Here is a 23,737-nt window from a genome sequence, read left to right as displayed (position 1 = left end):
ATCGGTGCGGACAGCCAGGTCATCGTGCTGCACAGTGCAAAGTCGAGGTTTAGGTAAAACAGGAGAGCAATGCTAATGCCGTTCACGTGGAGAACGCAGCTACTAAGCCAAAAAGCGAGTTTACGGCTTCCGGCCTTGAACTAAAAATATCAAATCTTCCTACGCTCAATTCAAAGGACTCGTCGACACAGGCGCAGATCTATGCCTAATGCGCAGGAACATTCTTAAGCTGGGCAACGAAACTCTTAACGGGAAAGAAAAGTGTTTGACGGGAATAGGCGAGAGTCAAGTTCTAACTCTTGGAAGCATTGTCATACCTGTTGAAATAGACAACATGCACATGAAGGTGGAGTTTCACGTGGTTCCAGATGAGTACATGGGCTTCGACGCAATTTTAGGCAGAACTATCCTGGATATTGTGGATATGAAAGTTACAAAAGAAGGCACTGAGTTTATGCGACGGAATGAATCCAAAAGTAACGAAGATAAACAAATCAATTTCGGGTCCGAGTTTCTGCAAGACTTTAAGAGCATGTGTGCAGAACAGGCAGCAGTTTCGGATCACGTTGATTTATCCCATTTACATCAATCACAGCAGTCTGCGGCCAAAAGTTTGATTGAAGAGTATGCACCCGAGCGCAACGCAAATGCTCCGGTACAAATGAAAATCATATTGAAGGAAATTATCCGAGACAATTTTCCGATGGCTCATATGGAGACCGTGCTAGACAAGCTGCAAGGGTCCAAGATATTCACTACTTTAGATCTAACAAACGGCTTATTCCACGTTCCGATTGAACCAGGCTCTCGAAAGTATACATAATTTGTGACCCAATCTGGACAACTTGAATTCCTTTATGTACCATTTGGCATATCAAATTCACCTGCGGCTTTCACAAGATTCATCATGGCATTTCTAAGGAAGCTCATCGCCACTAACGTAGTCGTTGTGTACATGGACGATGTAATCATACCCAGTCAAGACTTTGAAGAAGGACTTGCTAAGTTGAAAGATGTCTTGCAGGTTGCTTCTCGGAACGGTTTACGTATCAACTGGAGTAAGTGCCAAAAATTGCTCAGTAAAGTACAGTTCCTAGGATACATCATTCAAAGTGGAATCATCACCCCAGGTCCAGAAAAGATTAAAGCTGTGAAAGAGTTTCCCATACCACATGACAAAAAAGCGATTCCTAGGTCTGACATCTTACTTCCGAAAGTTTATAAACGGGTACCCATCCATTGCCAGGCCCTTGTTGGATTTACTTAGAGGCGATTCCAAGTATGAATTTGGAGAGAAAAAACAATTTGCGTTTGAAAAGCTGAAGACTGCTCTTATTAGTGAACCAGTCGTAAAGTTGAATAATCCTAACTTACAAACGGAAATTCACACAGACGCATCCAAGTACGGGTTTGGCGCAGTCTTACTGCAGAAGGACCACGTAGACAGTGCTTTATTCGGTCCAATTCATGAGCCGAAAGACATCACCGTTCAAGGAAAAATACGATTCGTATGAACTGGAAGTACTAGCTATTATTGGAGCTCTAGTCAAGTGGCGTGTCTATGTGTAAGGCATAAAGTTCACAATCGTAACTGATTGTAACGCGTTCAAAATGACAATGAACAAAAAGGAAGTTCCTCTTCGTGGACCCAAATGAAACATGCTGATGCTTAAAGTAAGCCCAGATTAACGATAATTGGACAAAAGCAGTTCGGAACCTTGTATAAAAGGATGCATACCAGGACTTCTATATACAGAATGACGTTCTCTTCAAAGATTCGACTCGTGAGCTGGTCGTAGTACCTTCGACTATGGAAAATGAAATAATTCAGAGCGCGCATAGCCAGGGGCACTTTTCTGCTAGAAAGACACAGGATATAATCGAAAGGTCGTATTTTATTCCCGAGCTCAAAGATAAAACCGATAGAATCGTCGAGAGCTGCATCAGATGCATTTTCGTAAATGCCAAAGCCGGCAAGAAAGAAGGATTTCTAACTTCAATTGACAAAGGCGATTTACCCTTCATTACATACCACATCGACCGCGTCGGGTCCATGGAAATGACGACCAAGCGACAAATTCACATCCTTGTCATAGTAGACGGATTCCCAAAATATGTCTGGCTCTACCCAACTCGTAGCACTGGTGTAGACGAAGTTATAAACTGTCTTGATAAGCAAGCCGTACATTTTGGAAATCCTTACCGCATAGTGTCCGATAGAGGCACTGCTTTCACATCTCTCGTATTCAAGGAATACTTCGAGTCACACAATATACAGCATCTGCTTAAAGCGACAGGTGTACCACGCGGAAATGGCCAAGTCGAAAGACTTCACAAGATCGTCGTACCAATGCTAGCAAAGTTAAGCTATGAAAGTCCATTAGCCTGGTATAAATACGTGGGACGGGTTCAGCAAATTATCAACAGCACTGAGCCGAGAAGCACTAAGATTACGCCATTCAAGCTTTTAACTGGAGTTGATATGCGATTAGCCGGCTACCATGAACTGAAGGACTTGATGCAGGAGTTTGCGATAAAAGATCTAGGTGAAAAAAGAGAGAAGTTTCGCCAAACAGCCAGAGAAAACATCAAAAACGTACAAGACGAGAATAAGAAAGCGTTTGATTTGAAGCGGAAACAAGAAAGAGTCTATCAACTCAATGATTTGGTAGCAATCAAGAGAATTCAGTATGGTGTCGGATTAAAGCTCAAGGGAAAGTTTTTTGGGTTCTACAAGATTGTTGCAGTAAAGGATCATGGGCGGTACGAAGTAGAACGTATAGGTGATTCAGAGGGTCCATTTAAAACATCTACGGTTTCCGAGTACATGGAACCTTGGTCAGGTCCATTCGAGGCGAATGAACAGTCAGGAGGGCCGAATGTAGGATATGAATCTGCCGGGCTTATTACACGGCACACTCGAGGCGGGTTAAGTTATATGTTAACTCTTAATCAGTTCGCAATCTAAAATCCTTGATAAAGTACTCGATACTTTTAATGGCGCCGATACCTACACGAGTGAGCGGGGAGTCGTCGTTTAGGGTTCGTGAAGACAAGAATACAATTTATGTGACATAAAAAGAACTCTGTAAAATTAATCTAAGCACATCTATGTTTAAACTTTATCCCAATAAAACATTGCGAATCTAACGATTCTTACAATAATATATTTAATATGTCATCTTCAACATCAACCGCATCATCCTTTCTATCCTTGTCATAGGCCTCTATTGTGCCAACTAGCTTCATAATTTCTAAGGGGCTTGGCAGTCTACGTAACATTTTTTGTGCCTTCGCAACCCATTTCTGTAATCAGAATAATTATATAAGTTTTTGCATTTTATAATTAAGTTTATATCAAATTGGCGCTTTGTTGCAGAATTCTGAGGTTGTCAAGTATCCTGTAATTAATTAAAGTTTTTAATTTGCTGTATTTTGAAAAAATATAAAAGGCTATAGTTATGTCAGCTTTAGGTGCTTTACAAGCTCAACTTTAGAATTAGTGCAGCACTCTCGAATAGATTTCTCCGAATCATTATCCACCTGAAGCATTTTAATTTGCTTTTCAAATGTATATCCTTGTGTAGCGTTCAACTCGAATCCTACCGATTCTCAAGTCGCCACTCGGTATGCTGGTCGTAGAGGTCGTGCACTTCTAGCGATGCTCTGCGCTATGCTCGTCGGACTGGCGTGGGTTCTTTCTACTCTAAATAAGTGCACTATCTGAAACTATTAAGATGTACCAAAATTGTTGTAATCGGCTGTACCCACTACTTAGTTACGCCAACAGGAACAGATCTCCAATCGATCAAGGGTTAGGGAGACTTGGACGTTGTTTGCCCCCCTAATTCTTTACCCACCCTTCCATGGTAACCTTGACATCTATTAGATTACCCCTTATCTGACATCAGATTATATTCTAATAGCCCTCAAACATCATGTAGTTCCGGTGACGATCCATTAAAAAAAAATTTACACGATCATTTCGTGGCGTTATACAAAGAATTCATAGTTTTCATTTATTTCATAAGTTTACTCGCGGTACGCTCTAATAAACCCTTCAAAGGTCGTTTTAGATAATCTAAGCTCAGGCTGGTGCCGTTTACTTATTGGCTATACTCCAAGATTTATATCCCTTATAAATTATATACATATATATATGGCCAATCAATGCAAATTCAAAAGCAGTACGTAATTCAAGTTAAATAGGTAAATTCTTATTTATATATTTACGCCAGAGGCTTTAGCTATCGCGGGATTCGCATCGACCATAATTAAGGCTCAAACATTTTCATACAATATTCATTAAGGGTTTACTCACGATCGGTACTTTATAGGAAAATCCATCAAAGCGTTCGTTGGGCCCAATGAAGCTCTCGTTGATTCCTTGAGGGTAGATTAGAACATGATGTATATGTATATGTGTGATGTTTACAACCTTAACTTCGATGCACTTCCCGTTTACATAAGAAGCTTTTTACCTAATGGTAAATTTAGAAATTTCGAACAAGTACTACGCAAGGCTACCGCCGCTGAGCATACGGCAGCCGAATCGCATCTGGCAACGCCGTGCGGCCGATGTCTCCTGTTACTTAGGCTTCATGCCCTAGTGGTGTTGAGGTAGCGGGGTATCTACCCGAATACACATATAGTCTCTGACGTGTAGGTGTTGGCTAGGTCTGCGTTGCTTAATTGTTCAAGAAGGCGCCTCCGCTGCCGGTACGTAAGCCCCCTGCAGTACCATTCAGCGCTTATTGAGCACTCAATCACTGCAAAAAGCTCATCACTCAGCGCTCAATGAGCGCCCAATTTGTATGGAGCTATGTGCTGAAATTAACATAGGCATGTCCTAGGGTTCATCAGTGCTCAAAAAACAGCACGCATTGAGCGCTTTTTTGAGCACCCTCTTGAGCGCTCGATTGAGCAGCTGAAAAAGCACACGTTCAGCACATGTTGAGCGCTCGATTGAGCAGCTGAAAAAGCACACATTCAGCACATGTTGAGCGCTCGATTGAGCAGCGGTAAAAGCACACATTCAGCACACGTTAAGCGCTCATTCAAGCAGCGAAAAAGCGCACTTTCAGCGCTTAGCAGCAAATAAAATTTCAGTTGTAATTTTTATTTTTACTTGTTTATTTTAAAATTTGAGCTTGGGGGTTTCCGGTGTTATCGGGGTCGCTGGCACCTCCTTCTCAGCATCTGGTGCCGGCGTTGCCTTTTTTTGGTACAACTCAAGTTTTTAACGCACCGCATTGCCTTCTGCAGCGCCTTTTCGGGAGGCTCCGAGGGATCCACCAGGGCGATTGCATCTAGTATTAGAAAAAAATTAGTTTTAAAAATAAAACAAGACGAGAATAAAAACGAGTGACCGAAAGTAATCGTTAGTTGTAAGATTTATTTATAATAAAAGAAATGTTATCTTTGGCATTCAATGTAAAAATCCCAGAAGTCTTTTAAAAATTAAACTTACAAACAATAGTTTTCAGCCTCAACAAAAACTTACTTAATAAGGCACGGGCGAAATTTGGGTAGTCTGAGCGTCTTCTTGTTTTGCCCCCCCCTCCAAGTTGTGGGACAGAACAAGTTCCTCGGATAATATGCTTAAGATGGAACGACTTAGCCTTCCATTTTTTTTATAGATTTACCATCAGCCTTGTCTAAAAATATAAAGAAAATTAAAAAAATATCGAGAAGAAATTTGCAAACTTTTGTTTTCGGTCACTTGATTTATTTTATTTTGTTGTAAAAAATTATTTATGTATTTTTTTTATTATTTATTAAATCATTTATTTATTTTGCAGATGCGGAAAAAATACCACTTTTCCAGGGACGGAAAATTAGAGATGTTTGAGGTTTTTATTTAAATAGCCATGTTTGTTTACTTACACAAAAATAAAAATTGTGCTTTAATCAAAAAATCATAAGTTATAAAAACAAACATCTCTTATTTTTGGTCCCTAGGAACTCAGCACTCAATAAGATTTTAAAATTTTTTTGTTGCTTTTCACGTCAAAAATTAATATTTTTCACAGCTATTTTTTTTCCGCCACGTGTTATTTTGGGAATCTTGTATTTCCCTTATTTTAAATATAGATTATCTTGTTTTTTACTCTCACTGTTTTCAATATTATTAGTCTGCGACAGACTTACCTGGGAATCGTTTCTTTTTCACTTTTAAGGCACTAATTTAATTTAATTTAGTAAATTGCTGGTATGTTTGCTTCAACTTCTAACTCCTTCACTAAAGTAAACGCAAGTGAAAAGACGAAAAAAGGCGCGTGCCTTCCAGAAAAACAACAAGCAACAACAACAACGGTTCCGCCAAGCCGTTGTTGTTTTTTTTGCATGTCCCGTTTGGTCTATGCATCTTGCACATAAAAGCAGGGTATTTATAGACATATTCGACTATGCAAATCGGTTTATAAAAATATATTTTTAAAACTTTACATATTATTAAATTCTATTAATAAACATATAAATTTGTTTAAGAAATACAAATATTTTAAAACAGAAACCTATTATTTTAAATCGTTGTTTTAACATTTACGAACAAATGTCGCATTATTCAAAAGGCAAGGGTGCACAAAGGTCTATATATTTTAGTTGCTGGGCCTCCTTCCCTTCACGCGCACTTTTTCGTCTGAGACTTGACGAGAGAGGGAGAGCCCAAAATTACTTTTTTGTGCGTTCTCTTTGCGGACCCGACTGAGAGCGCGTCGCTTTGCCGCCGTTGCGCTCAGCTCTGCCGGCATCGCTGGCTTCTCTGCCGACGTCGCAGTCGGCTTCGTGATGATTGGGCGCTTAACTCAATTTTGGAACTGCAGGGTATGGACTCCCCGAATTTCGACGGCTGGTCAACCCATACCTACTCAGATGATTGCTTTTTCCGTGCTCATCGATTCGCGGAGGAATTACTATTGAAAGCTTAATGTCTCAGCTGATGTGTAGCTCATTCCGGTTAGCCAGTCCGTGATATACTCGACTGTACTACAGTTCCAGGAAATGATCTACCACTACCCTAAAATATTTGAAACCTACATTTGGATTTTTCTTAAATAAAGTATTCCAGTACTAAGAGGCGGTCCAGCAAATTCGGGAATTATGCCTCTATTTACGTTTTATACATGCGAGCGAGGAACAACTTACAGCCAAAACTTTAACCCTTTTGCGTGCGTGCGTGCATTGTACCCTACACTTGATATAAATCTTTGACAACATATTCCTCAAAATTATCATCTTTTATTATGTCCATATTACAATCTGATGGAATAATGAGCTTTTTTTGCGAATTAATGGACAGAACAAGACTTTTAGCATGCGCGTCGCGTCAGTTGTATTGCTTTGAAAACACTTGTTGACTTTTTGCATTTCCATTAGGATTGGTTTTAGGAAAACTAAATATAGTAATTTACATTGTCGTCAAACATGGAATGCAGTAATTTCCCTTATGACATTTTTCTTTTTTTGCCGCAAGAGAAAAGTTTACTTTTAACTCCTGTCATTGTTCCAATATTCGTTAAATAGCTAATTCAATAAAGAACCACGTGGACAAACACATAGCGATACCATATTATAAGAAACACATACAATATGTACATATAACAAAACTAATTTTTCTTTTAATACTAGATGCAATCACTCTGGTGGAGCTCTCGGAGCCTCCCAAAAAGGCGCTGCAGAAGACAATGCGGTGCAGAAGATGATGCAGCAGAAGACAATGCGGTGCGTGAAGAATTTGAGCTGCACCAAAAAAAGGCAACTCCGGCCCCAGATGTTGCCGAGGAGGTGCCGCCGACTCCGTTAGGACCGGGAACCCCCGAGCCAATATTTTAAAATAAAGATCTAAATAAATAAAAAAATATAGAAATTAAATAAAACTGTAAATATATTTGCTGCTACGAGATGAAAAGGTGCCTAACATGTAATTTTTTTTCTGCTTAAACGAACGCTCAACGTGTGCTGAATGTGTGCTTATTCCGCTGCTTAATCGAGCGCTCAACATGTGCTGAACGTGTGCTTTTTCTGCTGCTCAAAAAAGCGCTCAAAAGGGTGCTCAAAAAAGCGCTCAATACGTGCTATTTTATGAGCACTGATGAACCCTAACCTAATTTAAGCACTCATTTTCATAGAAATTGTGTGCTCATTCAGCGCTCAGTGATGAACGTTTTGCAGTGATTGAGTGCTCAATAAGCGCTGAATGGTACTGCAGGGATATTACAATTATTTGGTCAAATAATAATTTTGAAAACGTTTTGTATTCAAAATAAAAGAGTTCATATTCCGAATAAATTGCAAAAGTATTTTAGAAAGTAGTGCAAATGAGCAATAACGGAAATTGATTTAATTACCTAATATCCTGGTTGCCAAATGTACACCACTTTCCATACGAGTATGGGACCAACTTCCAACCGATATTAGTACTCAACCATTTCTGCAGACTTCTCGTTTGAGTCAATGAGCTGCAGTTGCTCGGCTTAGACAATTGAATTTTGCAGCTGAATCCAATTCACTTCTGAATGCTTACGTCAATCAAACAATGAACTTTCCGTCCATATATGAGTCTAGTCTAATATCGATCATAGATACAATTAATAATTACTGGTTGAAGATTTTGGGAAAGTATGTAACAGGTAGAAGGACGGTTTTTCGACCTGCAGCGCAAGTTTGATTCAGCAGGGTGCCACGCCCACTCTAACGCCCAAAAGCAACTATAACACTAAAGACCGTCTAGCGCACACATTTTTTTAATATTTTGTAAAAATGTAAATGCGAGTTAGATTTATAGTCAATACCTACATATTTACACTCCAAATATTATTAAAATCGGTCAACTCATTAAAAAGTTATAACCAAATAATAGTCAATATTTTGAAAACCAATCAAGATTGCACACCACATGCATTAAATTAGCTGTTTCCACTAATACGCCGTCAAGCCGCTAGGGCGCCATAGTACAGTGGTTGAGCTTCTATGGAGCCGCGGCCAAAAACATTTCTAGTGGTGATATCGCAATGAAATGTTGTCCAAAAATCTATAAAAATATTCTAAACACACTGTAAAAAAAATCGTATCGTATAGCTTCCATACAAACGGATGGCGCGACTTTTCAAAAAATATTTTTTTTCCAAGACTTAACTAAATATTTGACCTCTTAATACAAAAGTAAAACAATCATATATTCACATATTATTCATCGATCAGCAAATGCACACCGCTTAATAATTTTGTTTTTTTTTGTGTATTGTAAATTTCTTTGCCCACTTATAAATGGGTCTGAGTTTAACAGTAGATTGATTAATAAGTCCCTATTTGTGTCTACTCGAGACATTTTTCTAGTGTGAAACTCTCGAAATTTTTGTATATCCTTGTTTCGACAACTCTCCTATCAAAACAAGGGCATAGCTTATAATTTCATAACCGTGGAATAGAACTTTGTGAACGATGCATCCAAAGCATCCAAATTTTTCCGAATTGATTTTATAGCCAGATGCCATGCATTGCAGTAATATCGCACACCTAATAAAAACATTTTCATCCAATCCTGTAATATCAGCAGACAATTTCGTATCGCTAAAAAATGTTCTTGCCGTATTACCATCATTAGAAGTTCCACCACCTCAACTCCTTGGTTGGTCCACATGTCATCCCATTTGGGCGCGCAAGTCTGCTTGAATTTGAGTTTTCCTATCCCTAAATAATTTTTTATCTTCTGGGGTACATATTCGCCAAGTTTTTAAATGCAATCTATATGCTTAATGCAATAAATATTGAAAAAACCGAATATACGAGTGCAATTGTGACAACCCAAATTTGAAATATTCTTTGTGCATTTTTTTTTTAATCATTTTTCCAAACCATTCATTTTGCTCGGCTTTGCGTCACATATGTAGCATTTACAAGTAGATATTTTACTTAAAGCACTACAGACTTTTCCGTCAACCATTGTTAGTTACAAACGATGTGAAAGTGTTACAGATTTGGTAAGTACTTTACATGTATAAAAGATGATGTTTCGGCCTCCAGAAGTTTTTCGTAACTTGGTAGTAAGTTGAAGGAAGTCTTACTATTAACAAAACTACGAATAAGCAAATATTGATGTTTACAAATATTTGGATCAAGAAAGAGTGATGAGACTTCATCAACATTAAATTGGTTGAGATGAATTGCAAGAGCGTAATGTAGTAGCAATAGACCCGTCGGTTTTTGATAGCTCAGAAATTTTACGTCGTTTTGTCCGGTCAGAAGCTTCTTTAAAATCTGCTTTGGGTCGTCCACGGTCAGGATTTTTATACCCGTTACTCGTAGAGTAAAAGGGTATACTAGATTTGTCGGAAAGTATGTAACAGGCAGAAGAAAGCGTTTCCGACCCCATAAAGTATATATATTCTTGATCAGGATCACTAGCCGAGTCGATCTAGCTATGTCCGGCTGTCCGTCTGTCCGGATGAACGCTGAGATCTCGGAAACTATAAGAGCTAGGCTAGTGAGATGTGGCGTGCAGATTCCTGAGCTTCTTACGCAGCGCAAGTTTGTTTTTGCAGAGTGCCACGCCCACTCTAACGCCCACAACCCGCCCAAAACTGTGGCTCCTACAGTTTTGATGCTAGAATACAAATTTTAACAGAAATGTATTGTTCTCATCAATACCTATCGATTGACCCAAAAAAAAGTTTGCCACGCCTACTTAAACGCCCACAAACCGCCCAAACCTGTGACGCCCACAATTTTCATGCTAGATAGAAAATTGTTACTGAAATGTATTGGTCTCGTCAATACCTATCGATTGATCCAAAAAAATTTGCCACGCCCACTCTAACGCCCATAACGCTTAAATCTGTCTACCGCCGGTAGGTGGCGCATTTTAATCTCGCTTTGCTGCTTGCATATCTCCATTTCCCTTTGGTCCCTTTAGCTGAGTAACGGGTATCTGATAGTCGAGGTACTCGACTATAGCGTTCTTCTTTGTTTGATGTTGATTGTGCGCATCTTATCGGAATTGATTTCTTTTCATTCAACCAATCAGATTGATAGTGGAGAATTGACGATTTCATGCTTTTGTAATTTACCCAAAATTACAATCCTTTTACAAACGTATCTAATTCGCTTTGACACTTCACTCTTCACTCTCTAATATTCGCTTCTATACCTTCAATTAATTTTGTACGCCTTTCAATGGCGCTACCCTCTTCGCTGCACCATAAGAAGAACCTATTAAAGTTTAAAGCAAGGGAATAAACAAAAAAGAAATCAAAATATTAATAAATGAAAAACTATTAATAAACCCAAACTCAAAAGACGAAGACAGAGCAACAGAACAACAAGCACACGAGCAAAAACCAATTTTTGTAGTGCCAAACTGACCCTGAAAAAGCTAAGACGGTATTAGAATATTTACGACTTTAAGCACACCTTTAGAGCCAGGCAAACACATTGGTATACAACTAAATTGTGCATTTTTGTGGGGTCACTAGTAAAATTTTAGCTAAACATAAAAAAGACGTTCAAAATATAGACAAAAAACATGTATTATTTCAAGTTAATATAACAAGAACTGTTTAACAAGTACGTTTTTTTATAATATCTCAAATTTTAGAAAATACCTTTAACTTCAAAATCCATTACAAACATTTTAAATTTGGATACGTAATAAATGAACTGACCACTTCAAGGTTCGGTTTTGTTGTGAAGCGCGCAAGCTGCGCTGTGCAAATGAACACCTGCTCACAACTTCAACTCTATTTTTAGAAAGAACCGTTAGATTTCTAGAAAAATCTAGTTTGCATGAAGAAGCTTGGACATTTTAAAAAGGATTTGTTTACTTTTCGTACGTTTTTGTTGTTATGACTTTTTTTTATTTTTTGCCTATGGGCGCAACCACTTTGCATTGGCTAGTTGGCGCTGTAGGGTGCTATAGAATAAGAAGATCGGTCGTGCTATATGCTAGGTATGTTAGTGAAAAAGCGAAGTTGCATTAAGAATATCTCGCACTCACTTAAGCTGACCAACGGGTGTCTAATAGTCAAAGCCATCGACTATAGCGTTTTCTCTTGTTTTTACTATTTGTTCTTTTGGTTGCCTGCATAAAATAGGTAACATTTTCGGTTCAAATCAGAAATCTGAAACTGCGTTCGTTGACAAGAAACGATTACTCCGACATTGTCGACAGAAGGTTAATGGGTGGGGCGGGAAACAGGGAAAGACTTAAAATTGGAAAGTGGGTGGGGCCCCGCGGGGTACACACGAAACCAAATTGAGCACTGATGATGACAAAAGTTGAACGGGGTCAAAGGGAATGGAATTGAGCACGTTGACCATTGACTGAATGGCTGCTATGCATGCGAGTCAGCAAAAAATAAATCAAATCATTGACAGACAAATCAGTGTTTAGGGGTCAACGCTTGTGTTATTTGCTGAGCCGTGGCAATAATTCAGTTTCGGAACATATAAGTCCCAAAGGCGTTCTGCAGTACAAGTACATCCAGGGCGACTGTATGTTGCTTAATTAAGGATACTTTGAGGCAAACAACCGCCTATCGATAGTAGCCTACACAAAGAGCGATCCCAGTCAATTCCCAAATCTATCACAAACGATCCTGCTTCCCTTTTACGGCGAGGACGAGCGTCCGCTCTCTCGCCTTTTCCGTAGCGTAAGAAATCATTGAGGTTGGTCCGCACACTAGCGGACAACGACCAGTACCATGTGGGCAGCGGCTTTATTACACCACATTTTGCCCCTTATCCTGGTGACGGCCCATAGTTGAGGGTAGTTGTCAGTGGGTTGGGGGACTTGCTCCTTTGCTCGGTCACCGCAAAAGTTTAGTAGCAAGTGGCGGCTCCGCTTGTGGCGGTCATCTGTCCGTCCTTCCGCTTATCTGACTGCCAGTTGCATTAGGATATCAATTTGCGAGACACGGACTCGCTACCTGCGAAGGGTGAGCGTTATCAGAGCTTTGGCTATTTCGTTCTTTCGGTACACGGACGCTCCAGCACGTGACAATGACAAAGTGAGTTCCGTTCGCAAATGTGTCACAGTGTTGGTATCTTGGGACCAGGAAGTTAGGAGTACCTGCGAATAAGCCTAAGAGAGTTTTCCCAGAACGGACTCTCTTAAATGTTCTGCGTCATGGAAACTGGAATCAGCTGACGCGGGGACTTTCATCGGGCGAAGCCAAAGACGCAAAGCGAGAGGCGGACACGGGCCGCCGCTGAGCTGAAAGCTGGCGGAAGCTTTCGCTCACTAAAACGAGGCGCATGAGCAGATTCTCTTTTCCAGTTGCGAGCGTTTTCGAAGCCCAACTGAGTCCTGGTAGGTGCGGGTCGTCCTGTCAGTATACTTCGTTTGCTCCTTGAAAGCTGTGCACGCTGCGGAAGCGACGGCATCATTCCAAGCCTTAGTAGCAACAACAACACATCAATACACAAGTAACAAGGATACACGAGTGCGCGGGGCTGGGGATAAAGTTGAATTCGTGGCTTACCGGTGGCAAAAATTAGATTAAAAGTAAAGCATGGCCAAAATGAAAAAGTGACGCGCGATCGTCAAGTTCAAGTTGTTTGTTTGGCCGTTCAAGCGATGTGTTTTCCTTGCTAACGTGCATTTTTTCGGGAAATTAATGCGCGGCGGGCGGAAAATTAGTCAGTGATTGCGCGTCAATTGAACCTTTTCCGCCTGCTTCGCTTCCTTACACTGGCGGAGCAACTGCGAGTGCGAACATCAAAAGTCAACGGTGACAAAAAGTGAAAGCAGAAACGGAAACAAAGACGGCAGAGCGCCACATGAATTGAGAAACAGGCAGCGGCAGTGGCCACTGTATAATGTGCACGCTGCATTGTTGATTTGTTGCCACTTTGACCCAAATCGCATTGCGTCCAGGACGCACGTACGTCTGAAGGAGACTTCAGTGCGAGGAGTACATAACTGAAGGGCCCACTCATTGTCACCGCCAAGTAAAAGTCGCGAGTTCCGGCAGCTAGTTAAATACGTAAAATACCAGTCATCATCAATCCGCTCCAGCATCTTTTAAGGGGTCAACTGGGAAATCAGTTGTGAGTATGTCACGTGCTTAGTATGACTTTCCGCATCCCGCTGCCTCAACTTAACTTGCTCAGGCATCGAGTTGGCATATTAGTTTGAGAGTTTGGGCTTTGGCTTATTGCCTGCGGCAAGCAAAAACCTGGACGCTGCCAAACACACAGCATGAACTCCGCTGGAAAACAAATAATTCGCGCACACACAAAAAAATCTATTGGTAAAATTGACCAATATAATATAAAAACGATCCACAACCATAGTATTGTCAATTTTATCCATCAAATAGTTACTCTTACGTGAAACGTGAACGTGATAGATACGTTATAATCAAAATAAAAATGGGTAATTTTTAAATTGCCTCTTTTAAGAGTGACTTCCAGTTCCCACTTACTGTTAGTTGAACAGTTTAGAGAATATATGTTATGAGTAAAGACTTTAATTTTTAAAGTTTTTCTTGGCGGTGTAGGTGTACGAGACGCTGGACCCAGTTGGAAATTATAAAGAACACAGTGCACTATGGGGGAAATGACCACCTTATCTGGCATTAAGCATTTCTTAGAAGTGTTCCAATTGGAATAAATTGATGTGAACGTATTAACAAAGCAAAACATTATTGTGCCTCAAACTCAAAATGCTAATACTTACCAATTTTATGTTAGGAAAACAGCTGTAAATTCAGCTGTTGCATCCGAAAACACGCACGCCAAGTTTGCATTTTTTTTGCCATGGTCTTTGTTTTTTATTTATTTACATACAAATCAACAAATAAACGCACAAATTCTTAAATATGGATTTCCCAGGCTTGGACTATATGTTAAGTGTTATTAATTGTTTAAATTGTGCGTGTTTATACTAACATTAGTTAATTTTATAAATGCGCCTTATAATGGATTTTGAGAAACAAATCTCAACATTGGATAGGAACCCCACTTTTTTCAGCATCGATTTGTTTGCTGTATGGAATAGCGCGAAGGGCCAACGTCAGCAAGGGAAGGCCATTCAAACAACAATGTGTATAATGCAATTTTAAAAGAAAAAAGCCAGCTATTCTGCAATAGCTTGCATTAAAAATAGGCTAAGTTGCCATAGAAATTACTAGTACTTTGATAAGCGGTACTAAAAGGTATCTCTTAAAAAAAATCTTGGGCGACCACCAATTTAATTTGCGTCAAAAGGGAAAGCGCTCAAAGGCTGCAAGCAGCCGAATTAGCGAACTCGCAGAGTAATGAAGTCATCCTGCTATTGAAAGCAGCAAGCGCAGCCGCCTGGAGACAAGAACTACATGATCTCGCCCCAGTTCTTAGAATTCTTGCAAGTACCCCAGAGTAGCCAAGCCATTCAGAGAAGGCTTAACAAAGCTCACACCCAGAAAAATAATAAAGCAAAGATCATGGCTTACAAAATTTAACATGAACTAAAATTTATATATATATATCATTTATGTTTTTGCACTTTTGGCCCGACTTTTTAGGTCACGGGTGGCCAAATACTCGTAGAGTAAAAGGGTAACTATAACAGGCAGAAGGAAGCGTTTCCAAGCCCATAAAGTATATACATTCTTGATCTATCCATGTCCGTCTGTCCGTATGAACGCTGAGATCTCGGAAACCATAAGGGCTAGGCTATTGGGGTTTGGCATGCGGGTTCTTGGGCTTCCTGCGCAGCGCAAGTTTGTTTCAGCAGGGTGCACGAGTTAACTTAAAAGGTTAAGTATTCCAGTTAGTTCGGGGAGCCTCCCAATAATTAAGAAGTACCAAGTTGTGGTTTCTTTGACAATATATCTCGAGCTGAAGTCTTTATTTTATAATTCGCCTTTCGTCGCCCACTCTAACGGAATTAAACCGCCCACAAACTTCAAAAAATCTTAAATATGAACGCGGATATCTCGGAAACTATCAAAGATAGAGATTTGGGTTTTCAGGTTTAGATTCCGTAGCATTGTACGCAGATCAAGTGTGTAACTCGAATATGCCACGTCCACTCTATCGCCAAGCCTTTGGCGCCCACAATTTGCATGCTAAATACAAAATGTTAACTGAAATGTATTAGTGTCGTCAATACCTATCGATTGACCCAAAAAAAAGTTTGCCTCGCCCACTCTAACGCCCACTACGCTTAAATCTGTCTACCGCCCACATAACCATATATTGAGATCGCGGGTAGGTGGCGCATTTCAATCTCGCTTGCTGCTTGCATATCTCCATCTCCCTTTGGTCCCTTTAGCTGAGTAACGGGTATCTGATAGTCGAGGTACTCGACTATAGCGTTCTTCCTTGTTATACCCGTTACTCGTAGAGTAAAAGGGTATACTATATTCGTCGGAAAGTATGTAACAGGCAGAAGGAAGCGTTTCCGACCCCATAAAGTATATATATTCTTGATCAGGATCACTAGCCGAGTCGAGCTAGCCATGTCCGTCTGTCCGTCTGTCCGGATGAACGCTGAGATCTCGGAAACTATGAGAGCTAGGCTATTGAGATTTGGCGTACAGATTCCTGAGCTTCTTACGCAGCGCAAGTTTGTTTCAGTAGACTGCCACGCCCACTATAACGCCCACAAACCGCCCTAAAATGTAACTCCTACAGTTTTGATGCTAGATAGAAAATTTTAACTGAAATGTATTAGTCTTGTCAATACCTATCGATTGACCAAAAAAAAATTTTGCTACGCCCACTCTAACGCCCACAAACCTCCAAAGAAAAAAGCTATGACGTCAGAGCCAGACAATGCGAAATGTTTTTACGCGTGTATGTGTGTGTATGTAAATAGTTGCCGGCCGAACTTAGCGGCAAAGAAAAAAGCCCTGCCGGCGCTCAGAGAGAGCAAAGTGCGCGGCTAACTTATTCTATTGAATAATGAACCCTTTATCCATTTGTCCCATTGACGGGCAAAAACCTTTAAAGATCTGTACATCTTTATTTATCTCTTTCAAAGAATATGAATTAGCTTAATAAATACCTATAGATTGTCCCAAAAAAAATTTTCCGTTTTCAGTCCAATGCTCTCAAACCAAAGTAGTTAGGACAAGCCTTGACACTAGAGCCAGAATACGACATACATACATACATACATATGTATTTATGCATGTGTGTGGACGTAAAAAATTGCAATCTAATATCCGCGGCAAATAGAATTCTTTCAAACAAAGCTATTCAACCAAATATTTTGAAATACAGAATGTGCCTTAAAATTGTGTATGTTTAGCAAGCATACATAAATATAAATGTTTTTTGTCTATTTTATGTGTTGCTTTCTCATTCTTGGCGCTGGCTGAAACAAAAGCAGAGCCGAGAAATGAGAGCAAGGGAGAGAGAACAAAGTGCGGGGCTAACTTATTTTAAAGTTTGTTATCTGAGTAACGGGTATCTGATAGTCGAGGTACTCGACTATAGCGTTCTTCCTTGTTTTGGATTCCAATCCGTGTGATTAAGTATCGGTTGGCAGGAACGTCAGGAGAACGGCCACGCAGAAATATATTTCCGCTTCGATGTATAATTTACAGAGCTCGCAAATAACTGTTGACCGTTTTTCTTCTCGTGCTCTGGTTGCGAGCAAACCGAAAAAGGTCCTACTGTCTCGCTCTCGCTCTGAGCAAGAGACACTTTCTGTCATCATTTATGTTTTCTGTTGAGCGCTTTTCGTTGAGCTCGTTGCTCTTTAATGAGCAGTGCGTAAAGAGCGGAACGAGAAACGCTCCCACAATGACAGTCAACAAAAGACCGATTGACCGAAAAACTCAACGCAAACGGTCTTCACATTTACTTTCGTTGTTGTGAAAAAGAAATAATATAATTTGTTTAATACAACATTTTAAATTTATTTTCAAATGTTTTGGTTAACAAGTTCCATTTCGATTCCATATTCAGAATATGTTGTTTTTACATTTTATTTTAACATTTAACATTTTTTATATATTATGTGTTAAGCTTTATAACTAGTAAGGCGTTCAGATTCTCTGCACTAATTGAACTTCTTCGTTGACTTAATATAAAGTGTAGGGCTGAGAATGCCCGTTCGACAGAAACTTGCGTTGCAGGTGTCGCCAGCACAACTTGCGCTAGTGCACTTATATGAGGGAGCTTAAGCTGCAAGTCATTAAAAAATTCCAATATATTTGAATTTAATGGCAAGCGCCCAAAAGTAACGTCGAAGTTTTCGTTGTCAACATATAATTTACCCGAGGATCCATGTAAATCGCTGCCAACAATGCTTCATTTTCTAACAACTTACTTTCTCTTATTTTTATCTGTGCCGATAGTTTTTTTTAATCAAATTGTGGCTGTTCTCGCATTTCAATTTTAGTTCCATCCATACTACGAAGAACTCACTATAAACTAAATTTTCGTCTTGTAGCTTTAGGTTGCCGGGTATGTATCACTGAAAGCGTCAATGTACGTCTCGATCCAATCCCAATCGGGATCTACACAAATATAAGACTGCGTAGCCAGGAAATCCTTTAGGTCCAATAATCTTTTTAGCATTAAATAGGTTGAATTCCACCTTGTAGCAACGTCGAGCGATGGTATGTTTCTTTGGTTCTCAATTAAGACACGTCTGCATAGATTTTATAAATAGTATGTATATATATATACAAAATATATATATATAAATATAACTTATCATTACTTACCTATATGTTTCTGTGCGCAGCGATTTGCATAATGTGCGACAGGAACTTATTTTATCGGCGATCTCCTTTGCCTTGTTTACATCGAATACGCACAGTTGCAAAGTGTGTGCTGCACATCTCACAAGGTGTATATTAGCAAGTTCAATAGTACCCAGTTCATTCAGAAGATTCTCACTTTCTGTGTCTTCTTCAAAAAGGGATTCCTCTGTGGCATCATTTAACACTTGGACGGCCTTTATCATGTTTCGCCCATTATCAGACGTAACGCTGTGTGCATGAATATGAAAATTCTTAAGAAAATCACATATTTTCTTAAAATTGTATGTAGTAAAATTTTTACCTGTAGATTTGATCTAGTGATATTCCATAATCATCTAAGACTTCGAGAATTTTGTTCTTCATGTATATTCCAGTGTGAGATCCCCCGAGCTCAATCATGCATAAAGTCTTTACAATAATCTCGGTTTTAGCCAGGCTTGCGTGGACCATTTGCAAATTTATTCCCAGAATGGCTTTATCCATTCTGGTGGCAACATCGATTTTCAAGGACACCAGCTTTCCCTTCACAAGAGCCCTTATGTTTTCTTTGACAAACTGCTCTTTGACTGACACAAAATTCATAATATTTGGAGACCTTACAGGGTGCATGCCAAGTGCATTATATATTGGATCCATAATTTCTTTGAACCCTTCACTGTCTAGAAATATAAATGGTTTTCCGTCCGTGGTTACTATTTTAATCAAAGAAGAAACAATTGCTTCTTCGCTCGCTTGATACGATATTCTTCGTTTTTCTTCACTTTGGGCTGATTGTGAATGTCCAGAATTGTTCCACTCATTGAAAATGTCCATATGTTTCGTTGTTAAATGCCGTCTAAGGTTTGTTGAATGATTGCCGGACAATTTAATACCACAAACGCTTCATATTGACTTGTTCTCTTCCAAATTAAATTTAAAGAATTGGTGCACTTTTTTATTCAATTCTCTTCCCATTTTACAGAACAAAATAATTGCACAACTTCACACACTCAGTTCACGATTGCAATTAATATATTTCGGCTGCAAAACCGACGATTAACGATTTGCTAGCCTATGCGTGTGAGTGTATACCAATACATACGCAAAAGACCGTTTGTGGGGCAGGACAAAACGGTCCTGGAACAACCATGGTAGAGCTCTGAGCTCTGAGCGCGAGCGAGCTCATTCAAGAACCCATAAATCGGTTGCTCTCTGAGTCTTTTCGTAAAGAGTCAGGAAAATACACTTATTTCCAGACAACGAGAAACGGTCGACAGTTATGTGCGAGCTCTGATAATTTAATGCGAGTTTCATATTTAAAAGCACGCACGTACACACTTACGTGCAAGGAAAGAAAAGTCATCCAGGTGTAGGTATGTAGTGAGACGGAAGTTCTATGTCTATGCTGGACTGTTATCGAACCAGCCGGGCGTTAGAAAAAGGAACAGGAGCGTTTCGTCATTTCGGGGTCTGCCGTGCAGAATGCCAAGGAACAACGTATGTGTGTTAGTGTGCCACAGTCTAGGACGACACGGCTACGCGACAGTTTTAGGACTTAGCAATGTTGTTAAGGGCGTATTTGTAATAGGCGTTTATCATACGCTCTGCGGCCGTCCGTCTTATTAAAATGTCAACTTGCCTGGGAATACAAGAAACCGCAAATACGAAAATTCGACTTGTGTACACTAAAAAGTGGCTTATAAAAGTACTGACCTTACTCGACATACTATTGTTTTCTCTAGTCTTCATTTGATGTGATTGTGTGCATATGAAAGACCTAAGACGGGTGTGTGTATTGCAGGCTAGATTTTTGCTATGCCTTGAGCTTTGTTCTGCTTATTTTTATTTATTCAAAATATCCACAAGCAAAATAGCAAAGACAAATAAAACACAAACAAAATTTAATAACGGATTACACGCAGAGGCTAAGCTCAATTTGGGTACAAAAGACGATGCTGATGCTGCTGCCACAGCAAGAACAGTAAGTGGCTCGATTGTTAGTTTCACATTCAGTCATGAGTCCCTTTATTTGGCTGACTGCCTACAAGAGTCACTGGATTAGTGTGTTGACTGGCTGGCTGCCTGCTGGGGCTTCCATCACGTCCCTGCTTTGTTTCACTTCATTGTGTAACCTACACAAATCTTTGTTTTACTCTGGCTTATAAATTCATTTTTATTTATTAAACTCCGCTTACCGACTTCTTCTGGTTGCTTCTGACTCAGCGCAAATGTGCCACGCCCACTGTAACGCACACAAAGCATCGCAACGTCAATCAAAGTTTTCGCGTATAGGTGGAGCAGTTCCGAAATCAGCATTTCTGACTTTCTAAAAGAAATATTTATATCCTTGATCAGGATCACTAGCCGAGTCGAAATAGGAATGTCCTTAGATCTAAGAAATTGTTAAAGGTAGAAAGCTGGGATTAGCAGTGTGCCATTCCCACTCTAACGGCTAAAAACGACCATAACGCTAAGAGCTGTCTAGCGCCCACATTTTTAATATCTTTTAAGAGTGTAAATGGAAACTATAAAAGGTAGAAAGCTGGGATTAGGCATGCAGATTCTAGAGGCTCTTGCGCAGCGCTAGTTTATTTCAGCAGGGTGCCACGCTCACTCTAACGCCCATACAAGCCCATGTCGCTAAAACCTGTCTAGCTCCCAAATTTGTAATATTGTGTAAAAAAAAGTGTAAATGGGATTTTGTTTAATGTTTATGTCAACTACATTCCAAAAATTGTTCAAATCGGACAGTTCGCAAATATTGTGTCTCGGAAACAGTCGATCTGCTGCATATCTGAGTAACGCATATCTAATAGTCTAGGCCCTAGACTCTAGGGCGTCGACTATAGCGACAAACCTACCGAGACTGTGGCGCCCACAGTTTTGATGCTAGAATAAAAATATTAGAAATGAGAAAATTTAGATAATACTTAAAGGCGGTCGCTCTTGCAGCTGGATCACCGAACGAATTTTTCAAGTACGGACAATCGGGACACCAGACCTACATACGTATTTTGTTGATAATTCAAGACATTTTTCAGTGAAGCGTTCATGACAATGTTCATGACTTGATCGCGCGGAACGAAAACATAGCGAACGGATTGTTGTCAAATTCTGGGAGTACTTTCCGACGAATTTATTATAGCCTTTTACTCTACGACAAACGGGTTTGATAAGAGAGAATGCTGTTGTCGGTGTCATCACCTATTAATCACCCGTTACTCGGCTAAGGGGAGTGCGAGAGAGATATGCAAAGCGATTCTTTCCAAGACTGCACACTTATTTGCTTATAAAGCAGGAACAGTCTTTTCAATAATACCAGTTTCGTGGTAATGACTTTTTATTTATAGTTGCTATATCCAACCGAACTTTTCTTCCTATCCCTACTCTCCTGAGCACTTAAATTTTTTTGAAAACACCTAATTTGACCAACTTTTTAGGTCATAAATGTAAATATTTATAGGTCATAACTGACCAACTTTATAGGATATTTATGGCCTAAAATTTTATATGATTCTTAAAATTTTATGTAGGTTTGACACTTTCTTTTTTCTTTTCTTTTCCATCATTAGCTTATATCTTAGGATACAAATATTTATAAAGGTCACTAAATTTTATAATATGTAATTACTTTTTTTTTATTTTAATTTTCGACACCGATATTTTCATTAAATTACCGCTAAAATCGACCATAAATTCTGACTTCTTGCTTTACCTGAAAGGTATAAACAAAATGTAGTCTACGTAAGTACACTTTCTAAATTTTGTACATTCGGCACGTTGCAGTTCATTATGCCTGTCTTTAGCTGTACGATTTTGATAAAGCGCGTCGATTGAGAAAAACACAGGTATATTGAATTGCTTTACCTTATAGCAGCACCCTCGACATTCAAGGCTTACTTTAAAGAGCGTTGTCCGTTTCTTTTTGTTACGCCTGTTGCACACGTTGGATCTTCTCCCTATCGCAGTACTCCTTGAACAGGTGGGATGGGAATGCAGCTCCACGATCTGACACTATCCTGTACGGATTTCCAAAACAAAGAGCCTGGCGCTCCAAACAAGTCACAACTTCTCCAACCCCTGTGATTCTTGTTGAATCCTACCATACCATACCACTTGGAAAATGCATCTACAATCACGAAAACGTGATTATATCGATATTTGGGGATATTTTGGGCCAACGTAGTCGACATAATCACATACCATGACGAAGCCGGTCATCACATACCATGTCGATCATGTTGCTTTGTCTATCGGTGTAAGGAACCCTTCTTGCCTACCAGCTTTCGCATTAACAAAGACGCTCTCTACGGAGCTATCGACCACTCGCGACCTGCACTTCAGCTTTACTCTGCGCTGCTCGGTGTCCTGGTTGATCACCTTTGATACATTTTTCCTTTACGGGACAGTCTTTCTTCATGTCGAATCTCTGAAACAAAAACATTTCCTAACTGATCCAGCTACCTCATCAGCCATACAGCCTTGCTACCCTGTGAACCATACTTGCTTACTGGTGCTGCAGTCGTTTTCCCAATGAGGATAGCTTGATTCCAAACTCCTTCAACAAAGCCGATTTCAAACTTGTCCAGTCTTGATATTTCTCTGGCTACGCACATACATCTTTGCTGCTCCACTAAGCAACTGTTTTACATACACAAACAACTGTAAAGAGTTCCACTTAACTGTAGCTGCACTATCATCCATCTCTCCTATCCATGTGCTTATATCTGGGGAACTCGACCCAGAAAACTGCGAAACACTGCCCTCGACATCTACACCCAAAAAAAAATCTTCGAGTGTCAATTTGATAAGTGTGGGTAAAAATGACACTAACCCTAGAATCAAATTTTTGGGATCAATTTTATCCTAAATGAGTGTCAAAAGTATACTACATTGTATGAAAAATCTTTTTTGATCCTAATTAGTGTCATTTTGACCAAATCTAGGGTCTCATCGATACCAATAATTGTATTTATATTTACGAAATTCGAACTGCGCCTATCGTGCAAGCAAGCGTAGTTATCGATAAGTCATTGTGAACTCGACATTGTGTTAAA

General features: G+C 39.7%; 2 protein-coding genes and 1 long non-coding RNA gene across 12 annotated transcripts in view; 1 reads left to right on the top strand and 2 right to left on the bottom strand.

The window, feature by feature from the left end:
- Positions 1-5,109: 5,109 nt before the first annotated feature.
- LOC139354208 (uncharacterized) lies at positions 5,110-7,055 on the bottom strand. Of its 2 annotated transcripts, none has more exons than XR_011605325.1 (3): positions 6,677-7,055; positions 5,504-5,657; positions 5,110-5,309 (listed from the first exon to the last, which is right to left on the bottom strand). It is a non-coding gene; the product is annotated as an uncharacterized lncRNA (long non-coding RNA). The 2 variants fall into 2 exon arrangements; XR_011605326.1 differs by lacking the exon at positions 6,677-7,055 and adding an exon at positions 6,151-6,384.
- Positions 7,056-13,350: 6,295 nt separating this feature from the next.
- The window catches only part of dpr12 (defective proboscis extension response 12), a 348,744-nt gene continuing 338,357 nt past the window's right edge, over positions 13,351-23,737 (top strand). For 5 of the 9 annotated variants that reach the window (XM_070998451.1, XM_070998452.1, XM_070998454.1 and 2 more), the window contains exon 1: positions 13,353-14,046. The gene's annotated coding sequence lies outside the window, so the exon portion shown is untranslated. Of the gene's footprint in view, positions 14,047-23,737 lie in introns of all 9 variants that reach the window. The other 4 variants (XM_070998459.1, XM_070998458.1, XM_070998463.1 and 1 more) reach the window with 2 other exon arrangements.
- LOC118876921 (uncharacterized) lies at positions 17,844-20,219 on the bottom strand. Its single transcript, XM_070998474.1, has 3 exons — positions 19,003-20,219; positions 18,663-18,929; positions 17,844-18,586 (listed from the first exon to the last, which is right to left on the bottom strand). Exons 1-3 carry the CDS (start codon positions 19,512-19,514, stop codon positions 18,388-18,390), a joined length of 978 nt encoding a protein of 325 aa, XP_070854575.1. The 5' UTR covers positions 19,515-20,219; the 3' UTR covers positions 17,844-18,387.

This window comes from Drosophila suzukii (genome assembly GCF_043229965.1).
Source record: "Drosophila suzukii chromosome 2 unlocalized genomic scaffold, CBGP_Dsuzu_IsoJpt1.0 scf_2c, whole genome shotgun sequence".
Classification (NCBI taxonomy): Eukaryota; Metazoa; Arthropoda; class Insecta; order Diptera; family Drosophilidae; genus Drosophila; species Drosophila suzukii.
The sequence above is the reverse complement of the archived record's forward strand: the minus strand, read 5'-3'. Positions and strand labels throughout refer to the sequence as shown.

What these genes read in the sequence shown, in the direction of transcription:
- LOC118876921 (XM_070998474.1), bottom strand. Translation starts at nt 19,514, where the DNA reads ATGGACATTTTCAATGAGTGGAACAATTCTGGACATTCACAATCAGCC. An exon ending in TCACTAGATCAAATCTACAG is followed by an intron (nt 18,930 to 19,002) that starts GTAAAAATTTTA and finishes TCATGCACACAG; the next exon opens with CGTTACGTCTGATAATGGGC. An exon ending in CTGCGCACAGAAACATATAG is followed by an intron (nt 18,587 to 18,662) that starts GTAAGTAATGAT and finishes AAATCTATGCAG; the next exon opens with ACGTGTCTTAATTGAGAACC.